Source organism: Pseudorasbora parva, chromosome 2, assembly GCF_024679245.1.
Source record: "Pseudorasbora parva isolate DD20220531a chromosome 2, ASM2467924v1, whole genome shotgun sequence".
NCBI classification, from domain to species: domain Eukaryota; kingdom Metazoa; phylum Chordata; class Actinopteri; order Cypriniformes; family Gobionidae; genus Pseudorasbora; species Pseudorasbora parva.
This window is the reverse complement of record NC_090173.1, coordinates 38,183,602-38,204,983: the sequence shown is the minus strand read 5'-3', so window position 1 is coordinate 38,204,983 and position 21,382 is coordinate 38,183,602. Positions and strand designations below refer to the sequence as shown.

At 39.2% G+C, this 21,382-nt stretch overlaps 1 protein-coding gene across 4 annotated transcripts in view; it reads left to right on the top strand.

The window, feature by feature from the left end:
- Nucleotides 1-21,382, top strand: part of svilc (supervillin c) — a 38,068-nt gene that overhangs the window by 13,605 nt on the left and 3,081 nt on the right. For all 4 annotated transcript variants that reach the window (XM_067418840.1, XM_067418838.1, XM_067418837.1 and 1 more), the window contains 20 exons: nt 3,736-3,881; nt 4,047-4,275; nt 10,061-10,563; nt 12,519-12,621; nt 12,794-12,841; nt 13,241-13,309; nt 13,921-13,995; nt 14,082-14,290; nt 14,495-14,652; nt 14,846-14,947; nt 15,425-15,561; nt 15,799-15,946; nt 16,061-16,206; nt 16,331-16,506; nt 16,902-17,052; nt 17,445-17,751; nt 18,791-18,997; nt 19,080-19,287; nt 19,402-19,535; nt 19,650-19,805. In XM_067418840.1, the coding sequence (XP_067274941.1) occupies nt 3,736-3,881; nt 4,047-4,275; nt 10,061-10,563; nt 12,519-12,621; nt 12,794-12,841; nt 13,241-13,309; nt 13,921-13,995; nt 14,082-14,290; nt 14,495-14,652; nt 14,846-14,947; nt 15,425-15,561; nt 15,799-15,946; nt 16,061-16,206; nt 16,331-16,506; nt 16,902-17,052; nt 17,445-17,751; nt 18,791-18,997; nt 19,080-19,287; nt 19,402-19,535; nt 19,650-19,805 (3,412 nt within the window). The remainder of the gene's footprint in view (nt 1-3,735; nt 3,882-4,046; nt 4,276-10,060; nt 10,564-12,518; nt 12,622-12,793; nt 12,842-13,240; nt 13,310-13,920; nt 13,996-14,081; nt 14,291-14,494; nt 14,653-14,845; nt 14,948-15,424; nt 15,562-15,798; nt 15,947-16,060; nt 16,207-16,330; nt 16,507-16,901; nt 17,053-17,444; nt 17,752-18,790; nt 18,998-19,079; nt 19,288-19,401; nt 19,536-19,649; nt 19,806-21,382) is intronic.

Genomic DNA, 21,382 nt, shown 5'->3' with positions numbered 1-21,382 from the left:
ATTAACTTACTTACATGTTGATGTTAAAATTATATTCATTCTTCAGATTTTTTTTTATGTACATCGAAAGTGACACGTCTTCACGCAGCATGCAGTATTATAGTACAACATGAATGATATTTGAGATATGCGATGACTGAATCTTTTGTGTCAAGTGATGCACTTTTATGGTCATTTTTTGAGTTCGATGGCCTCTAGTCACCATTCACTTTCATTGTATGAAAAAGAGCAGCGTGAACTGCTCATAGTGTCTCTATGCAGTTAAAATTATGCGCTGAATTGATACATTTACATTTTTCAAATTAAACTACACTGTTTTTCAAGGAAGTCTCTTATGTTCACCAAGGCTGAATATATTTGATCACAAATACAGTAAAAACAGTAATACTGTGAACTATTAATACAACTTAAAATAACTTTTTTAAATATATTTTAAAATGTGAATTATTTCTGTGATGGTATAAAGCTGTATTTTCAGCTTTATTACTCCAGTTTTCAGTGCCATATATCCATCCATCCATCCATCCATCCATCCATCCATCCATCCATCCATCCATCCATCCATCCATCCATCCATCCATCCATCCATCCATCCATCCATCCATCATCTTCTGGGGCCAGGTCGCGGGGGCAACAGTCTAAGCAGAGACGCCCAGACTTTCTTCTCCCTAGCCACTCCTCTCGATGTGGAGGAGCAACAGCTTTACTCTGAGCTCCTCCCGAGTGACTGAGCTTCTCACTTTATATCTAAGGGAGCGCCTAGCCACCCAGTGGAGAAAACTCATTTCAGCCGCCTGTATCCAGGATCTTGACCTTTCGGTCATGACCCACAGCTCATGACCATAGGTGAGAGTAGGAACGTAGATTGACCGGTGAATCGAGAGCTTTGTCTTCCGGCTCAGCTCCTTCCTCACCACAATAGATCGGTACATCGCCTGCATTACTGCAGATGCTGCACCGATCCGTCTGTCAATCTCCCGTTCCATCCTTCCCTTACTTTTGAACAAGACCCCAAGATACTTAAACTCCTCCACTTGAGGCAAGAACTGCACCAACCTGAAGTGAGCAAGCCACCCTTTTCCGTCTGAGAACCATGGCCTCGGACTTGGAGGTGTTGGTTCTTATCCCATGGTCTGAGGTTGCCAACACGACAACATTATCTGCAAAGAGCAGTGACGAAATCGTGTGGTCCCCAAACCGGACACTCTCCGGCCCTTGGTTGTGTCTAGAAATTCTGTCCATAAAAATTATGAACAAAACGGGTGACAAAGGGCAGCCCTGCCAGAGATCAACATGCACCGAGAAAAAAAATTTGCCTTACTGCCGGCAATGCAGATCAAGCTCCTGTTCTGGTCTTAAAGGGACCGAACAGCCCTAAGCTGGGGGCCCCGGACCCCATACTCCCAGAGCACCCTCCACAGGGTGCCACGAGGAACACAGTCGAATGCCTTCTCCAAATCCACAAAACACATGTGGACTGGTTGGGCAAATTACAGTGAACGCTCCAGCACCCTGGAAAGGATGTAGAGCTGGTCCAGTGTTTCACGACCGGGGACGAAAACCACACTTTTCCTCCTGAATCTGAGGTTCCACTATCAGCCAAATTCTCCTCTCCAGTACCCTGGCATAGACTTTCCCAGGGAGGCTGAGAAGTGTGATCCCCCTGTAGTTGGAACACACTCTCCGGTCCCCCTTCTTGAAAAGAGGGACCACCACCCCGGTCTGCCAGTCCATAGGTACGAGTCCCCCTCCGAACCCTCAGCCACTGCTTCCTCAAAAGAAGACGTGTCAGTGGGATTGAGGAGGTCCTCAAAGTATTCCTTCCACCGTCCAACAATATCCCCATTTGAGGTCAACAGCTGCCCATCTCCACTGTAGACAGTGTTGGTAGGGCATTGCTTCCCCCTCCTGAGGCGTCAAATGGTTTGCCAGAATCTCTTCGAGGCCAACTGATAGTCTTTCTCCATGATCTCACCGAACTCCTCCCAGGCCCGAGTTCTTGCCTCCACAACTATCCGTGCTGCAGTCCGCTTGGCCTGTCAGTACCTCTCAGCTGCCTCAGGAGCCCCACAAGCCAGCAAGGCCCGATAGGAATCCTTCTTCAGCTTGATGGCAGTCCTTACTTCCGGTGTACACTGGAGGTGGAGAACATGGTCCATTCGGACTCAATATCACCAGACTCCCTCTGTATCTGAATGAAGCTCTGCCGGAGGTGGAAGTTGAAAATCTCTCTGACTGGGGGTTCAGCCAAACGTTCCCAACAGACCCTCACAGTACGTTTTGGTCTGCCGAGTCCAAGCTTCCTCCCCCGCTATCTGATCCAACACACCACCAGGTAGTGATCAGTCGATCATCGACCTTCGGCCTAGGGTGTCGTGGTACCATGTGCACTGATGGACACCTTTATGCTTGAACATGGTGTTCGTTATGGACAAGCCATGGTTAGCACAGAAGTCCAATAAAAGAACACCGCTGGGGTTCAAATCAGGGTTCCTCCTAATAACCCCCCCCCCCCCCAGGTGTCTCTGTAACTGCCCATGTGGGCATTGAAGTCCCCCAGTAGAACGATGGAGTCTCCAGTCGCAGTACTTTCTAGCACCCCTCCGAGAGACCCCAAGAGGGCTGGGTACTCTGTACTGCCGTTCGGCCAGTAGGCACATACGACAGTGAGAGACCTATCCCCGACATGAAGGCGAAGGGAAGCGACCCTCTCTTTCACCGGGGTGAACTCCAACACATGGCAGCTGAGCTAGGGGGCTATAAGCAAACCCACTCCAGCCGGGCGCCTCTCACCATGGGCAACTCCAGAGTGGTAGAGTCCAGCCTCTCTCTCTCTAGTGTGGTTCCAGAGCCCAAGCTGTGCATGGAGGTGAGCCCGACTATTTCTAGTCGGTATCTCTCGACCTCCCACACAAAAACCCAGGCTCCTTCCCTGCCAATGAGGTGACATTCCACCTCCCTAAAGCCAGTTTCCGTGTCCAGAGATCAGGTCGTCGGGAGCCTTGCCTTCGACTGTCGCCCATGGTGAACATGGTGTTTACATGTTCACATGCTGTCGCCCATGTGTTAACTTCTTATTCGACCATGTGTTTTATAATCCTTCAGAAATAATTTAATATGAGGATTTTCTGCTCTTCATTTATTATTATTATTATTATAAATGAATGAATGAATGAATGAAAGAGGCTTTTATATAGTGTTTTCATATGTACTACTGTACACCCAAAGCGCTTTACACTCATGTCAGGGATCTCTCCTCAACCATCACCAGTGGGCAGCTCTACTTGGATGATGCGATGGCAGCCACAGTACAACAGCGCCAGTGCGCTCACCACATAACAGCGATAGGTGGAGAGGAGAGAGTGTGAGAGCCAATTCAGTGGATGGTTAAAACAGTTATTAGCTTAATATTTTTGTGGAAAACATTACACATTTTTTCAGGTTTCTTTAGCAAAAAGAAAGTTCAAAAGAATATAATTTCATTTTTTAAATATAAATATTTTATACATTTTAAAATGCCCTATTGTTACTTTTTTAATTTAATGCTTTGTTGCTTAATGAAAGTGACTTTAAGTAAAAGTAAAGTCGTTTAAAAAATTTAAAAAATCGTACTTATCAAAATGGCATTTTTTTGTCAACTTTATCTCTTGGGAAATTATATACATTTGCCGCTATCTCTCATCTTTTAATTCCACTGTTTAATTATTTTTTATTTCATTGTTGTTTTGCTATCAGGAGTTGGAGAAGACAGCTTCCCCCGAGGCGTCCTTGTTCCTTAAACCTCGCTCCAGTAGTTTCCATGAGCGCAGAGTTCGCCGTAACAATGATCCTCGGGCACTCACTCAGCCAATCACCTTTGAAGAAACAGTGATGGCAGCGAGGTGGGCAGGACTTCCTAATCTAGTGTGCTCATTTTTTCTTAAAATCTCTGTCTATGCTTACATCAACAGTGCCAATGCTACTTTAAAGTACTTCTCTGGTTTAAAACAAACAGCATATTTGGAAAAATGAATGACCTTATTTACTGTCTTTTCTTCCTCCTTCAGTCCTCAGTCAGGTGAGGCAGGTGACCCTGAGGCAGAGGTGGAGGTTGATGCTGGTACTAAACTGTCAATGAGTGAGAAACTGGCTCTCTTCAACAAACTGTCTCAGCCCATATTGAGTGCTGTGGGGAATCCCGTGAGAGACAATAGCCCACTAGAGGCATCTGAGAGACGCAGACAGAAGGGTGCACGCTACCGCACACAGCCCATCACTGTGGATGAGGTCAATTTGGTAAGCATATTTGATGTGGATGATCATATAGGTCTGCATGTCTGTGATTACTAGGCATAGTCTTTATTTGCCACTTGTGGAGTAACTATTAAATCTGTCCAGTCAGCATGTTTTGACAGCTTCAGGTCTAGCGACCATGATAAAACATTTTGATGAATTTCCATGCTGGCTTATGCTGATTAGTGCTAGCCACAAATAAGTTATTTTTTTCTTGTTTGAAGGTTAAACATATCATCGTTTACTCTTTTAAGTTTTATGATGAAATTCAATAATTTATTCGGTAACACTTTACTTGAAGGGGTGTGCATAAGACTGACATGACACCTTCATAATCATGACATGACACGTGTCATGAATATGAAGGAGTTTTTATGCATGTTTATGACAACTGTCATTAAGTGTCATTCGCTTAATTATGTCATTTTTAATGCAATGATGACATTTCGGAGTTGTCTTTATTATGACAACTTGACATAAACCAATACATCACAACCTGTCAGTGTCTTTGTCATGACAACTTGACATTACCAAGACAACACAACCTGTCATAAACAGACATGAAATGACATAGCAGATTAATTATCAAATTTAAGAAACTACTTTGCTTTTTGGGTTTACATTACATTAGTTGCTAGGCAACGTGGGGAGAGGATGCTGGCGTTGTCTGTTCGCCGCTTCTCCACCCACAAATCATGTTAACTTTACTATTAAATTTAGATTTTATTTTATTTTCTTAAGTTTGTGACTAGTCTAACAGAGCTACTATTGGGACTGTTGCTGATTGCTGGCAGCCACTGAGAGGACGTTGTTTGCCGTTTTTTCACCGCTTCTCTTCTGTTTTTGTTTGAATTTGTGGTTGGTTTTGGTTTGAAGGACATTTAATGTTGCTCGCTGCGGCTGCTCTCTCTTCTGGGTGTCGCCTGCTCACTGGTGGTCTCCCTCGGGCTTGAACTGCATGGTGGCTGAAGTTTGCTCCATGCTAGCGTCATCAGCGTCCGGCATGATGTTGAGATGTAATTTTTACTTGTTATTCAAGTATTGTTATTTTTTCCCTTTGTTGCACTTTGAGATTCTTCGGAATGAAAAGTGCGTTATAAATAAAATCTATTATTATTATTATTATTATTAAACTGTCATGTGGTTGGTTTTGACAGTGGCTGTCATTAGGCTATTATAATGTCATGATTTTTTAATAAATTTAATTTGTCATTTACATGTCATTAAGTGTCAATACTGTGTCAAAATATTTTATAACATTGTCATGAATATATTTCTTGACCTAAACTACAGTGGTACAAGTTGAATTTGTCATTAACATGTCATTAAGTGTCAATACTGTGTCAAATTATTTCATTACATTGTCATGAATATATTTCTTGACCTAAACTACAGTGGGACAAGTTGAATTTGTCATTAACATGTCATTAAGTGTCAATACTGTGTCAAATTATTTCATTACATTGTCATGAATATATTTCTTGACCTAAACTACAGTGGGACAAGTTGAATTTGTCATTAACATGTCATTAAGTGTCAATACTGTGTCAAATTATTTCATTACATTGTCATGAATATATTTCTTGACCTAAACTACAGTGGGACAAGTTGAATTTGTCATTAACATGTCATTAAGTGTCAATACTGTGTCAAATTATTTCATAACATTGTCATGAATATATTTCTTGACCTGAAATATGGCATCATAGAGGAACTCGTACAGAGTCATTAAAAACTATTAATATAACTCAAAATGATAGAGTGGCATAGACATATACACCTATATGATGATGCCTATGGTGGCACCACTGGTACAGGGTATCTGCAGGAATCCTGAAGTGAATTTCAATACCTTTTTAAGACTTTTTAAAGACCTTCTCAAAATATTTTAAGACTTCAAGTTCTAATCGGCAACAAACCTTTAATAAACAGTTGTAGTCGAATGTAGACTTAAAATCGTAGGCCAATTTCGTATCGTTTAACTGACAATGTGTAACTGCATATGAAAATTAATACTATAAGCTCTACAATGGCTTCCAGTTTTATGATTTTTAGTCCCAACAATGAAACTATTCGTTCTGGCATCTTTGAAGTGTGTTGACAACACACCGAGCAGAACATTGTCAGTAGGGACGCACCGAAATCACAATTCTTGGCTGAAACCAAAAAAAAGAAGAAACCAAAGTTGAAAATCGAAAAATAAAATTCAAAGTAAAATGTTTAACTCGACCTCACTCATGTGTATATTAAATAATAATGTACATGCCTACTGGCCTGCAGAAAGGGACAGAAATTTAATAAAGAAATCAAATGTAAAATAACTGCATACTTAGCTGTTTAAATGAAAGATTAATCCTTATTAAACTTACAAAAGCTATTCAATCAAGAGCATTGTTTAATGTTAATGTTAATTGTTTAAGGACATCACTCAGCAGCAGTAAAGGCTACTGCGCCTTTAAGACCTGATATAGGAATATGCTCGTCTTTCTCGACTGTGCATACTATACAGTTCACTTAAGGCATATTCAGACTATGTCTGCTAGGATACTCATCAAGATCGACATGTTGACATACTTCTTGTGTGAGTTTGTCCGTTTAAGTGCAAGACTTGAAAGAGAACTCAATATTTGCGCACTGTGAGACGAGCGCGCGCTCTCGGATGATGCACAGCGTCAGATCTCACAGAGCGCGCGAGTCTCACAGCGTGTCTTCACGCGAGTGATGACGGAGAAAACGACTGGTTATATGCGCACATACGGCAGCACTCGCATGCATTGAACAAAGTTTACAAAGAGGTGAAACAGCTCGGTAGGTGAAGCGAGTTTACCCGCCACAACTCTAAATCAGCCGCATTTGGCTGGTGGCGGTGCTAATTTCCATCTCTGGCGCGCGCGCTCCGAGCCGATCTCAGACTGAGCACCCCGTTGTTTTTTAATACTTATGGGGATGAAATTAAATATATTCATGAATACTTTTTGGAGTCAAACTCTTTTGACAAAGCTTGAACAAAATACTTTCAAAATGTAAGACTTTATAAAGCCGTGATAAGACTTTTTAATACTTTATAAGGGTCTTAATTTTCCCAAAATTGATTTATCACCTTTTAATACTTTTCAAGACCCCGCGGATACCCTGTGGTAATGTGTACGCTGTAACAGTTGTTGACAGAGCCTCAGTCAGGTTAGTTTGTTTAGGTGTTTAATGTCAATTTAGTTTGCAGTAAGTAAAAACAATTCACAACAACGTTATTTTGGGTTTAATATACTTTATTTAAACTTTCGCTCACTCTTTAACAAATAGTTTGAGTTTATTCTTACCATTCCGTTTGCTATGGTGGAGTCTCGTGTGCTGGTGCACCGTCTAAAGGGGTTCAGGCGGAAACGTTGGCCCTATATATAATGTTCCGGCCTAGGCTCTAGCCACTACCATTCCTTGTTCAGCCCGGGGTGGGGCTCTAAAGACTATTTCTCTTATTTTTATACATCGGAAGATAATTTATAAAGTGAAGTCATTTGACAAAGTGTTATTTTTCTGTGTTTGTTTATGTGTGTATATGATGTTGATATATGTTTATTTTGTGTGGCCATTATTTGTGTACGTGTTTTCCCCTTTTTGCGTTAATTGGTGCTGGTCACCTGTGTATAAATTAATGCCTTGTGTTTTTAAGAGTCAGTTCTGTGAGAGGGCAGGTCTTAAAAATTAAATGATTGATTTTATTTCTCGAACTCCTTTTCATATTTTTAAGACATTTGAAATTGTCTATTATCTAACCTTCTGTTGAAGCTGGTGGAGGAAACTTAAAAAATAAAATAAAACATTGTGAACTGAAAAATATTATTGATGCTGTTATTAAAAAATTATTTGACAGCGTATTAACACCTAATTACATTTTAATGACAAATTAAACTTTTGCCACTGAAATTTTTTTATGACATTATAATGGCCTCAGTCAACATCAAAACCAACCACATAACAGTTTAAGGTTAACCCTATAAGCTAAGTAAGTTTCTTAAATTTGATAATCTGTTATGTCATGTTTATGACAGGTTATGTTGTCTTGGTAATGTCAAGTTGTCATGACAAAGACACTGACAGGTTATGATGTATTGGTTTATGTCAAGTTGTCATAACAAAGACAACTCCGAAATGTCATCATTGCATTAAAAATGACATAATTAAGCGAATGACACTTAATGACAGTTGTCATAAACATGCATAAAAACTCCTTCATATTCATGACATGTGTCATGTCATGATTATGAAGGTGTCATGTCAGTCTTATGCACACCCCTTCAAGTAAAGTGTTACCATTTATTCCAAGATATACAATTTTCAAAAAATTATTCTTATTTTCTTAAGCCATGCCAGACTAGCATAACCATCACAGCTAAAAAAAAAAAGGGGAGGAGAGGTAAAACACACACAAAAAAAATATTTTCATTTATGTTCATGATTTTTATCGTTTTTCAGATAATTGAACATTCTGATAGTTGGTTTGTTTTTCAGCATTTTGGACCCTTTTTCTCCAATATCATATTTTCATTATTATTCATTATATAACATATTTTATTATTATAAAGTTGCTTTTTTTTTACCCTATTGTAAAACAGGGTAAAACATATTATTTAAGCAATTAGCGATACATTTCAATCGAAATATATTTTCAAAAAAATAAATCTTATTACCTTTATAATTTTGCTCTTTTAAAATAATATTGCATGCAAGATGTTTAGATATTTTCTACTGGAAAATAAGGTAGAAATTCTGGATATTGGGAGCAAGATTTTTGCAGTAATACTACTCATCAGCAAAACTTTCATTGAACACAGAAGTGGTGCTAGTTATGTTAGTTAAAGTGTTAGTTCACCCAAAAATGCAATTGATGTCATTAATGACTCACCCTAATGTCGGTCCACACCCGTTCGTTCATCTTCAGACACAGTTTAAGATATTATATTTAGTCCGAGAGCATATGCAAGTGTATGCACACTATACTGTCCATGTCCAGAAAGGGAATAAAAACATCATCAAAGTAGTCGATATGTGACATCAGTTAGTTAGTTAGAATCTCTTGAAGCATCGAAAATACATTTTGGTCCAAAATTAACAAAAACAGTTGTACTTTATTCAGCATTGTTTTCTCTTCCCTTTTTGTGTTCAATCCTCAAATAAAGATTTGAACGAAACGGTCATGAATCAACGGATTGATTCATGATTCAGATCGCGTGTCAATCTGCCAAACTGCTGAAATCATGTGACATTGGCAATCCGAATCATGAATCAATACGCTGATTCATGACCGTTTGAATCTTTATTTGAGGATTGAAAACAAACACGGAAGAGAAAACAAAAGAAGAAGACAAAAGTCGTAAAGTCGTAGTTTTTGTTATTTTTGGACCAAAATGTATTTTCAATGCTTCAAGAGATTCTAATCAACTAACTGATGTCACATATGGACTACTTTGATGACGTTTTTATTCCCTTTTTGGACATGGACAGCATCGTGTGCATACACTTGCATATGCTCTGGGACTAAATATAAACTACCTTTAACTGTGTTCTGCAGATGAACGGAGGTCTTACGGGTGTGGAACAGTCATTAATGACATCAATTTCATTTTTGGGTGAACTAACCCTTTAAGCAGTCTGATGATGACACCAGCATCTAAAACACAACATCATCTGTTTTTCTTTCTACAGGAGATTTTTTTATTTTGTGATTTTAACTTCTAGAGTACATGCTTTGTTTTTTTTCCAGAGATGTTTATAATCCTTTCCTCCACTTTAGCTTCAGAAAGGGCGTGTTCAGCTTCCTCATCTTTATCTGGCGTCTCACCTCTCTGACCGACAACAAGCTGAGTCCACCAATCTGAAGCCCAGTGAAGTGCGCTCCTCCTCCGAACTCACCTCATCGCCCCATCTGAAGCCTACAGCAGGCAGCAACGCCCAGAATGCAGTGCCAATTAAAGGCATCTTGAAAAAGAGCTCTTCAGAGGGAGTAGTTTGGAGGGGTGGAACCAGAGATAGGGATGACCTGAATAGACACGGCCTGGAGAAGGATGGGGGGGAGAGGAGAGAAAGAGATGTGAAAGAGGAGAGACATATGTCAACTGTGGATCCATCTCCAGCTGGTCTCTCCAGTGCTCCCTGGAGGCAGAGGGCAAGGAAGGAAGCTGCCAAGTCCTCCGGCAGAACCCGGAGATCTGTTCCAAAGCCTGATGAATGTCCATCCGTATCAGAAGATCTCCAGATCACAGAACAGAGCAGAGAATCAGCAGCCATCACTCACAGGTTTTCTCCCGTTCACTCTCTTGCTCTTTGTGTTTGTTGTCAGATATAAACTACCATTCAGTTTGGGTCAGTTTAAGGAATTATTTCTGCTTGCTTTTATACAGCAAGGATGCATTACATGTATGAAAGATGACAGTAAAGACATTTATACTGTTTCAAAAGATTTCTATTTTAAATAAATGATGTTCTTTTGAAGTTTGTATTCATCAAATAATCCTGAATATTTGTATCACTGTTTCCACAAAAATATTAAGCAACAAAATTGTTTTCAACATTGATAATAATCATAAATGTTTGAGCAGTAAAACATCATATTATAATGATTTCTGAAGGATCATGTGACACTGAAGATTGGAGTAATGATGCTGAAAATTCTGCTTTTCCATCACAGGAATAAATTACATTTGAAAATATATTCAAATATAAAATTGTTATTTTAAATATTTATTATAATTATTTTATACTTTTTTATGTTTTAGTGTATTTTTTATCAAATTAATAATAATAATAATTATTAATTTGTAACATTTATATAGTGCTTTTCTAGGCACTCAAAGCGCTTTACATAGAAGGGAGGATGTAGCCTTAGTGAGTGTAAGTTGTCAAAAAAATTAAAACAATCTTTCCAAACTAAAACATTTGTGGTTAGGTAGTGCATATAATTTTTTGTGGACATTTGTGGAAACGTATTACCATAATATAAATATAGTACCCCTTCACAGTCAGTTTTTTAAAGATTATTGGATAAAATGGATATCTTATTGTTGGCTGGAAACGTTGCACATCCAATCAGGGTATGGGTTGGGTAAGTTACTCTAAAAAAGTAATTAATTACTAGCTACTAATTACATAATTGCACTAAATACACATTGCAACAGTGTAATTAGATTACTGTACTAATAACTCTCTCAAAAATTATGAATTGCTTTCTAAATCCCTTTATCAACCTCAACTAGTTGACCAATACAAGGACAGATATGAAAATGCTCTTTTAAATCTTTCAAATAAATAATATAAAATTACATATATTATTCTTGAATGGATCAAATTATTTAAAGGAAGAAGGTTACATTAAAAACAAACATTTCATACATACATTGTTAAATGTTACATTTTGATGTTAAGGCCAATATTGTTTTATATAGAATTGTTCTATAATACAGTAATGCAATTACATCAGAAGGATCTGTAACTAAATTGCAATTCAAGGGAAAAGTGATCAAACTACAGGGATTAGTTAAGAGTTATAAAGCCATAGCCTCACTTCCTCTTTGGGGTTCTTGTCAACAAAATGTATACTTTTAATTCATTTTTATTAAATAATATTAATTTATTCAGAAATCATAATTATGTACACCATTTAAAGATCGCAGTTAAAATTATTAAATCTTAAAAAGAGACTATTTTATCAGTTTAACCCAAAAGTTATTCCAAAGTAATGTTTTTTTTGTCCTGTTTTGTGGGATTTTTTACCAGTTGCTGGCACTGTCACCAAAGTGTTTCTGTACCAAAAGCTTTATGCTCATGCCTCTGTGGCAATAATACATAGAGAGTCTCACGTTAATAGCATTGCAAAAGTACTGCCTTCTTTCCTGATTTGTGCGCCGTAAGAATAGCTGGTGCACCTACTTTTAAACAACATAGTATGAGGATTATGTACCTCAAATTAGAATAATATATTTTAAAATAAGAGCAAGCATGGCCTTTTGTAACAGGCAAGGCTCCTGGTGTCAGTCTACACTTTTATGTTCTGTTATGTTGCAAACTGGCATTTGTTATTTTGATGTAATATCATAATCATAAACATGTCTGTAAGGTAAAGAGTTTAACTTTTTACTGTATTTCATTATTCTTCTGATATTTATCTAGTGACTAAATAATCTCGAGTCCCGCACAATGTTTTTGACCAAATTCATCAGTGTTTGGCATCTATGAAGTGAGAGTCTTTTTCACAGGCTGACAGACTCGAGAGTAACTGAAGAAGAAGAAGAAGAAGAAGAAGAAGAGAAGCACAGTGCTAAGGCAAGGTGCAATATCAGTCTAAACAGTGAGCCACAGGTGTGTGTATGAGATGCTGAAATACCAAAGCTTGAATGTTTGATTGTATTTCTGTGCGTAAATAAATACATCAGTGTGTTTGTGGTTAAATGCTAGAATGTAGCATGTGAGTCACTTTAATGTTTCCTCGATATCTTTCTTCTCCCTGGTTTCCACACAATGCCCCCTGTAGGATGAGACTGTCAGTACCACTGAATCTACTGCCCAAACTCAATGCTGGGTAAGAATGCTATGCCAGTTTATACTGGACGAGTTTCAGTTGCTTTAACTGGCTATGTGATCATATATCATTGCTTATTAATTTGTGTGAAAAGTGAGATTTCATCAGTCATTATCTCTTATTCTATTTGACTGAGCATATATTGTTGTTGAATGAGATTGTATTAGTCAGTCAGTCACCCTCTCCTCACTATTGAACTCTCCTCTCCTCTCCTCTCCTCTCCTCTCCTCTCCTCTCCTCTCCTCTCCTCTCCTCTCCTCTCCTCTCCTCTCCTCTCCTCTCCTCTCCTCTCCTCTCCTCTCCTCTCCTCTCCTCTCCTCTCCTCTCCTCTCCTCTCCTCTCCTCTCCTCTCCTCTCCTCTCCTCTCCTCTCCTCTCCTCTCCTCTCCTCTCCTCTCAGGGGCCTGTGTTTTCCTCTGTGTACTCTCGTTCAAGCACCACACCTCAATATGTGATGTTGTTCAATGAGGTGAGAATTTCATTAATGTGCCAGTGTAATTGATGTGTCTATTAACGATTGCTCTAAGCATGTACTTTTCAACAAAAGATTTGTTTTTCTGTCTTCCTGTATAGTGTGTCCTGAATATGTTCATTTGGCTGCCTTGTCCTTTTAAGATCCATTTTGTTTTGTCTGCAGAACTTTCACCTTTCCACAATTTACTGTCAGTAATGGCATGTCAATTATTAAATTTGACTTAGACCATTACAGATTTTCTCGATTGCTAAGACACATTTCTTGAAAGCTGCTCTTGCAGTGCTCCTGAACTGGCTTACTGTATATGTTCCCTCACATCATTAGCCATAAGTGTGATCAATTTTGAGTTGTTGTGTTCAAGTCGTGACATCTGTGCTTTAATTGTGTTTGACTTTTGTCACCTGTGCTCACCATTGTGTGAAAATGTGTTGGCAAGTTGTGTCTAAACAGGTGAAAAGTGCTTATGGTTTTGCCAAAAGAGTGATTGATTCAATCAGTGGGTTCAGGCAACTGAGCATTTTGTTCAGACAATAGGGTTTAGTGTTTTAGCAATTGAGAAAAACTGTAATATCCTTTTCTCATCATCTTTCTCTCTCCCTTTCTAGAGGAGTCTTTCTTATGAAGCTCAAGAGGTTTCCACATCCACTCAAACCCAAGCACAGTTGACGGGGAGAGTCGAGGTAGTTTTAAGATATTCATACCCTACTGTTTAAATTAAGATTTTGTTTAGTCATGATCAACTATTTCATTTTTTCTGTTATTTCAGGCAAGCTGTGTAGAGGAAGGCTCTCCCAAACTCATCTTTACAGAAACACAAACCATTTGCACCAATGAAGTCCAAGAGCATCAGATGTTCGGTACTGAGATGGCTAAAGAGGTCATGACCTCTGAATCCTGCTCACTACCAACGTGTCCTACCACTGGAGGGGACACAGAACCGGACTTCAATGCTCTCTGTCAGACCAACACGCCAATGTAAAGTCAGCGTCTGTCTAAACATGCATATATGTGAGGGATTTCTCAATGTTTGTGATTAGATACAGGTTTAATGCTTTCTCTCTCTCTCTCTCTCTCTCTCTCTCTCTCTCTCTCTCTCTCTCTCTCTCTCTCTCTCTCTCTCTCTCTCTCTCTCTCTCTCTCTCTTTCTCTCTCTCTCTCTGTTTGTGTGTGTGTGTTTAGTTTGAGCTCAGCTGTAGCCGAACACAGGCGCTCAGTACGGCCATCCCGCAGGACTCAGGGTTCGAGGAATCCATTACGTGCTCTTGCTGCTCGAGCGGATATCCAGCAGGATTTCATGCAGCCTGAGGAGGAAAACAGTGAAATGGAGAATAATACAGGTCTAAAATGAAAATGTTTGACCTGTTTTATCTTCCTGGTCTTGTACTTGTCAGCCAGTGTTATCATTTTGTAAATATTGTCAAAATATAGTTGAATATTATAGCACTATTAATCAAATGTTAAGCATATTTAGAAACAACATACTTCTTTCAATCATATTTTTTTGTTTTTATCTCTTTATTTTCCCTAAAGCTATGAAAAACTCTAACTGCATCCCAGCTGATGTCACTTCCTCTGGAAAAGAGAGCAGACCCACAGTGCCATACAACAAACTCATGCTCATCCAGGTTAAAGGTATGGTAATATATCGAATATTCATCTAATGTTCTTCAGAACACATTTAAATAAGTATTTTATGTTCACCAAGGCTGCATTTATTTGATCAAAAATACAGTAAAACAGCAATAGTCAAAAAATGTAATTTATTCATTTGAGGGTAAAGCTGAATTTTCAGCATCATTCCTCTAGTCTTCAGTGTAACATGATCCTTCAGAAATCTTTTTTTTAAGGAAACCATGATATATATTTTCAGGATTCTTTCGTTTACTGTCACTTTTGATAAAATGATGGCATCATTGCAGAATAAAAATATTTAAAAAATCATCCTCTGATCATTTAAGTGGCAGTGTACATTTCAAAATTCTACATAGTTTGAAATGGTCATGGAAGCACACTTTATTTTTCAAGTTTCCATGCTTGGAAGTTCCGTAAAGAAATCCTCAAAATTTCTTGCGAGAGCAATGCAGGTAATGCATGCGTCTGTTTATCCAGGATGGAGGCAGGTGCAGGTGCGGTTGGTGGAGCCGGTGTCACACTCTCTTAACAGTGGCGACTGCTTTCTGCTGGTCACGCCCTCACACTGCTTCCTCTGGACCGGCAAACTCTCCAACACTGTAGAGAGAGAAAAGGTAACATCAGTTTAAGCCAGTGCAAGAATACTGGCATCCTCAACAGTAGATTTTGGGTGTAGAATAAAATGTGAAATGCTCGGGAAGGTTATTAATTAATTTATTTTTACTTAGCTCAGATGAGACTCAAATATTACATTTGACTTCATGAAAAACTTGCATTTCTAAACATTTTCAAATGTTTTTTAACACTGAATGGGATTTCATTCCTGGATGTTGACTAATGGTGTGTTCTAGGCGGCTGAAATGGCCTCGTTGATTGTGACCCAGAGGGATCTGGGTTGTCAAGCAACGGGCATCGTTCACCTGGATGAAGGTGTAAATACAGACAGCCTGCAGGGAGCAGAGTTCTGGAACCTTCTCGGGGGACAGACCCCGTATAAAGGTAAGGGACATACTAAATAGCCCACAGGAAATGCCCCATCAAAAACAACACTTTTATTTCCCTAAATGCTCATATGATATAATTGTATGTTTATGTGGGCGTTTCTCTTTGCAGGTCCAGACAGTGCAGATGATGATGAGCACTATGAGAGAGCCATATCAGAGTCAAACTGTATTTATAGGCTGCAGGGGGACAGACTCAGCCCCCATGAGCAGGGCTGGGCTGCCGTACCACACCTCAATCTACTGAACTCTTCTCAGGTCCTGATCCCAAGCCGTATACTAGTAAAGAATAAATGGCATGCACTTTATATGCAGTTGAGATTACACAACACATTTAAGGTGTTTAGTGAAAATAATTTGACAGTGCTTTTTTGCGTTTTAGACTCTGTTGTTTGACTTCGGTAGCGAGCTCTATTTGTGGCATGGGAAAGACGTCGGCCCCAGTGAGAGGAAACTGTCCCTTCAGCTGGCTCAGCAGGTTTGGGACGGAGCGTATGACTACAGCAACTGCAAGATCAACCCTCTGGATCCCTCTGGTGGCAGTGCCCACATTCACAAGTAGGCTCACTGCAATGGGAGATTCTTCATATATTCAGCTAAAGTGGGATCCAAAAGTCCATTAGCGAAAATACTTTTTTTTTGCATAACTTTTTCTGAATAAAAATGTTATTATCAGTATAATAACTTGAATTAACATTTAACATGACTATCAGATTTCTCAGTATTTGCTTTGTTTTCTTTGTTTTAATGACTGCAGCACTTAAGCTGCATATTCAGCGTAAGTTTGTATGAATGGTGTAAAACACATTTAATGTTATATTAATCCTATTATATATTTTTTGTTCCACTGAAGGAATACAAATAAATTATTAAAAAAAAAAAATTGGATATAAGGAAAAAGAGAAACCCAAGAATATTGCTTGTATTCACAAACAAATGTACTTTTTTGTCAGGCAGGGAACTGGACGGCCAGACTGGGCACTTTTTGGCCGTGTGTTTGACCAAAATGAGACGATACTGTTCAAAGAGAAGTTTGCTAACTCATTTGAGCAGACAAAAGTGAACAAAAATCACGTTAAAACGTTCCTACAAGAGGAGATGCAGGTAAGGAGGCTTATATACGTGTTATAATCACAAACATATCTAAGGTTCCTCTTTTATACCCATAACTTTTCAAGAGGCCATTCACACAGAACACATTTTTATGAGCATCACTTTTTTAGAACACCATGTCATGCACGAGACGCTGCAAGCTATCAAACGTCAAATGTCCGTCTAGCGTGTTTTTACTTAGAAAAATAATCGAAAAGTGGCACAGTGAAATAGAAAAAAAAGTTTTTTGTGTAAACTGGCCCTTATGTTAGTTTTAAGTTGGAGATTAGTTTTAAGTTGGAGTTGGACAATAATACAACATATATATTACAGTCCTCTAGTCATCAGGTTTCAATTTTATGCTCTCTATTTCTAGCTTGATAATGTTTTCCACTTTTCTACAGACCCCCTCGCTCATTTCATCTCCGAAGCCAGTATCAACTGAGCAGTGGTCATGTGATGCCAGAGCTCTCTTTGGTGGAATCTGTCTCTCAGGGGTGTCACAGATCGTTCTGGATGGTGTGGATATACGAAGGGGACGAGACACGGTCACTCTGAGTGATGGTCGACAGGCTGAGTTATGCACACTTGCAGTCAAAACGTGGCTTATTTCAGAGAGTGGGCAATGTGAGGTTGCCCCAGAGAGCTTGGGACAGTTTAATGAGGGCAGCACATACGCTACACGCTGGACATACAGCCTCACAGCGTTAGGTGAGTAAATGCATGTGTATATTCAGTGGGGGCCAAAATGATCAGAACACCTGACAGATTTGAAAATATTGATATTTTTTGCCTCCAAAGCATGATTTCGTTTCATAATGTTCATGAAACATACACATGGTTGCTCCGACCATCAAATATCAGATGAAGTGAGTCGTACTGTTTTTATTCACTTTTAACTTTAATATTTGGTATGTCCACCTTTTGCACATTTCTCTGCCATAGTGTCAGTATATTTCCTCTGAGAATGTCAATACTAATCTTATCCCATGCCTTCTGGCTGTCCATGGCTTTCCTTTGGATGTACAATAGATCTCTCCAGTTTATTTTCCAACTCGCCCCAAATGTGCTCGATGAGGGGGCCAGTCCATCATTGTCAATGTTCCAGCAGATTCTTTCTGTCTCTTTCCGTTAAAAGAATGTTTCGAGTCATTGTCCTCTCAGAAAATAAATCCAGGCCCAATAAGACGACTCTCAGATGACAAGTGTTCTAATCTTGCACATGTTGCATGTTTTATTTTGTTAAAATATTTTGACCTCACAATGTCATAACTGGACCATCCGGTGTAAACAACAGACTTCTCTTTGGTTACATATGCAGGATTTCTCCAAACTTTAGTCTGCTTAAACCTCACTTTTGCATTCTCGCTGTCACGTTCCATTGCAGCTGAGAGCTGCGAAGGCAGGATCTAATTGCAGCAGTAATGTTTATTAACAATACAAACAACAAAACAGACAAGCAGGGAGCTATTCCAGAAAGCAGGTTATGCGACTTACTTGTGTAAGCTGAAAACCTCAAATGTCGGTTCTGAAACCTGAGGTATCTTTGTATGTAAAAAATATTTCACCATATTACAGTTTTTGCTGTATTTTGGATCAAATAAATGCAGCTTTAGTGAACGTAAGACTTATTTTAAAAACATAAAAAATCGTACCAGTCTAAAACGGTAGCGTATAATATATACATAATAAAAGTAATACGTTTGAATATTTAAAAGTTTTGCCTATTTATTCTCCTTTTATTTCACAGGCGATCAGATGGCAAGAGCTCAGGAACAATCTGCTCTTTTCATCTGGAAGGGGCGGCACTCCAAAGCCAGTGGGCGGGACCTGTCACCAGAGCTGACCAATCAGTGTAGTTCTCAGGTGTTTGTAACAGAAGGAGAGGAGCCGCCCAGTTTTCTGCAGTTGTTCCAGGGAGGAATGGTCATTTATAGACAACACAGCAGAGACACAGGTCTGAAAAATCTAGACCTCTTCCCTACTATGGGAATGACATCTTATTACATCTGACAGTGTAGGTTTGGTATGTGTTTCAGGAGGCTGGCGGCTGTTCTGTGTGAGGGGTGATGTGTCGGTGGAGGGCAGTCTGTTAGAGGTGCCGTGCTCCTGCTCCAGTCTGAGGTCTCGGGGCTCATTGGTTTTGCTGAACAGCCAGCAGGGGGCGATCTACCTGTGGCATGGCTGCAAAGCCCACAGCAAAGCGCGTCAGGTGGCCAAAAAGACCGTTCAGTGCCTTACACAGATGTAAGCCACACCTTTAATATTATGTAAAAAGTAACATATAAACCTATGAAACATGTTGAATAATGCACAGTGCCTGATTGTGATCGATTTCATGTGTTTGATTGTAATGATTAGGGTCCCTCCTGAGCTGAGTCTGAAAACTGGCAGCTTTATAAATGTCCAGGAAGTGGAGGAGGGAAAAGAGCCTGCAGAATTCTGGAATGCTATTGGACCACAGGACAGGAAGTCATATGACTGCATGCTACAGGGTGTGATGTATAACAAACTATGAAAAATCATGTGTGAACTTTGCTTAATCATGCATTGAACATTTTTGCTACCTTTTTTCACAAGAGACGTGCTATGCTTTGTATTCTTTTTAGACCCTGGTAAATTTAACTTTACCCCCCGCCTTTTTCATCTGAGTGCCCAATCAGGAACTTTTAAAGGGGTGGAGTTCATTAGCCCCTCCCATGTCAATGGAGTAATTACAGCAATGCCTTTCCTCCAGGATAAGTTATATGCTGTGCCACATCCAGGTGAGAGCTACCAAGTTACACATACACAGAACAAGTGCACATAAAGGCTTTTCAAACTACACTTAACTCTTTCCCCGGAAATGTCCGTAATTTGGGAGAAAACGTTTCCCCATCATTTACGGCTTGCAGTGTTTTATACGCTAGAGGGGTGGTGGTTTGTGTGTGTGTGGGTGGGTTGGGGGGGGGAGAGATAGAGTACAGAATATCTGGAAAAAAAACACAGGAGAAAAAAAAGCAGAAACAAGCAATATCATATGCAGGCAGATAAATATGTAAAATAACATGATCATCAACATTAAGCAGCATATAATTCGAAACTGCCTAATATTACAGAATAAAATCTTGAATCAGGATGAGCTATAGAACTATGCAAGCATTAGGGGGTTTGATAGACTCTACCTACTTCATCTATGTTTTGATCTTCATTCTGAATCCAATCTGGACGTAGTCTTTGACAAAAAATTAGATTTTCTCAGCTTTTTGCTCAAAATGTTTTTTTTTTTTTTTTCAATGAAACATTCAGGTATTGATGAAAAGAATGCATTAAGCTACATATTTTTTTTGTTTAAAAGCAAAGGCTCTGTTCTTTCCTTTGATATATTTCATGATCGAATATTCATATAACCATATATTCAAAATATTCTTGGGGGCATAAACATTTTGCAAAAATGGCGATGACTGGCAACTTTTTTTCAAAAACGCTGGCGTGGAAAGAGTTAACCACAGCATAAATATCAATAATATCAAATATATATCAAATATCAATATCATAAATGTTTCACACAAATGAAAGTGTTAACCTACTGAAATATTGATCAGATGGACAAACATTTGTTAAAGGGGGGGTGAAACACTCAGTTTCAGTCAATCTCATGTCAATCTTGAGTACCTATAGAGTAGTATTGCATCCTTCATATCTCCAAAAAGTCTTTAGTTTTATCATATTTATAAAAGAAATATGGGCTGTACCGAGTCTTTCCGGAAAAAACCGAGCGCCTGGAGGCGTATCGTGTGGGCGGAGCTAAAGAATGATGAGCGCGCAAAGCGGTGACGTCCTCAAGCGTGGAGAAACCCATGCTATCTCAGCTAATACAGATACTGATACACAATCAAATCTGAGGCTGAAATAAATTGAACAGGAGAAACGGCAACATCAGGATGTCCGTCTCTGTGGTATGTACTGTATTTAGGGGCCTTTGTGTGCAGTTTATGAGGACATGATTCGGTTTATGGACTATTGTATGTGACTAGACCTTAGAGGTAGCAAGCAAAACGGTTTTGCACGTCAGAGTCAGAATAGTGTAACGTTATACAGAACAACAATGGAGTAACCGTTAGCGCATTTGAATGACGAAGCACGCGATCGTATCGTTTACTGATGTTTACTCATGCGACGGTAGCCAATAGCAGAGACATTTGAAGTTGATTTACTCACCGGCATCTTCCAAAGCAGGACCGCTCTGTCAAAAACACACTTCTTTGGTATGATTTGGTGAAGTCCTGTGACAGCAGTGACTGTGGAAATCCACTTTGCGACGCGACTGAAGCGATGCCTTGAAGCTTCCCGTCATTTCTGC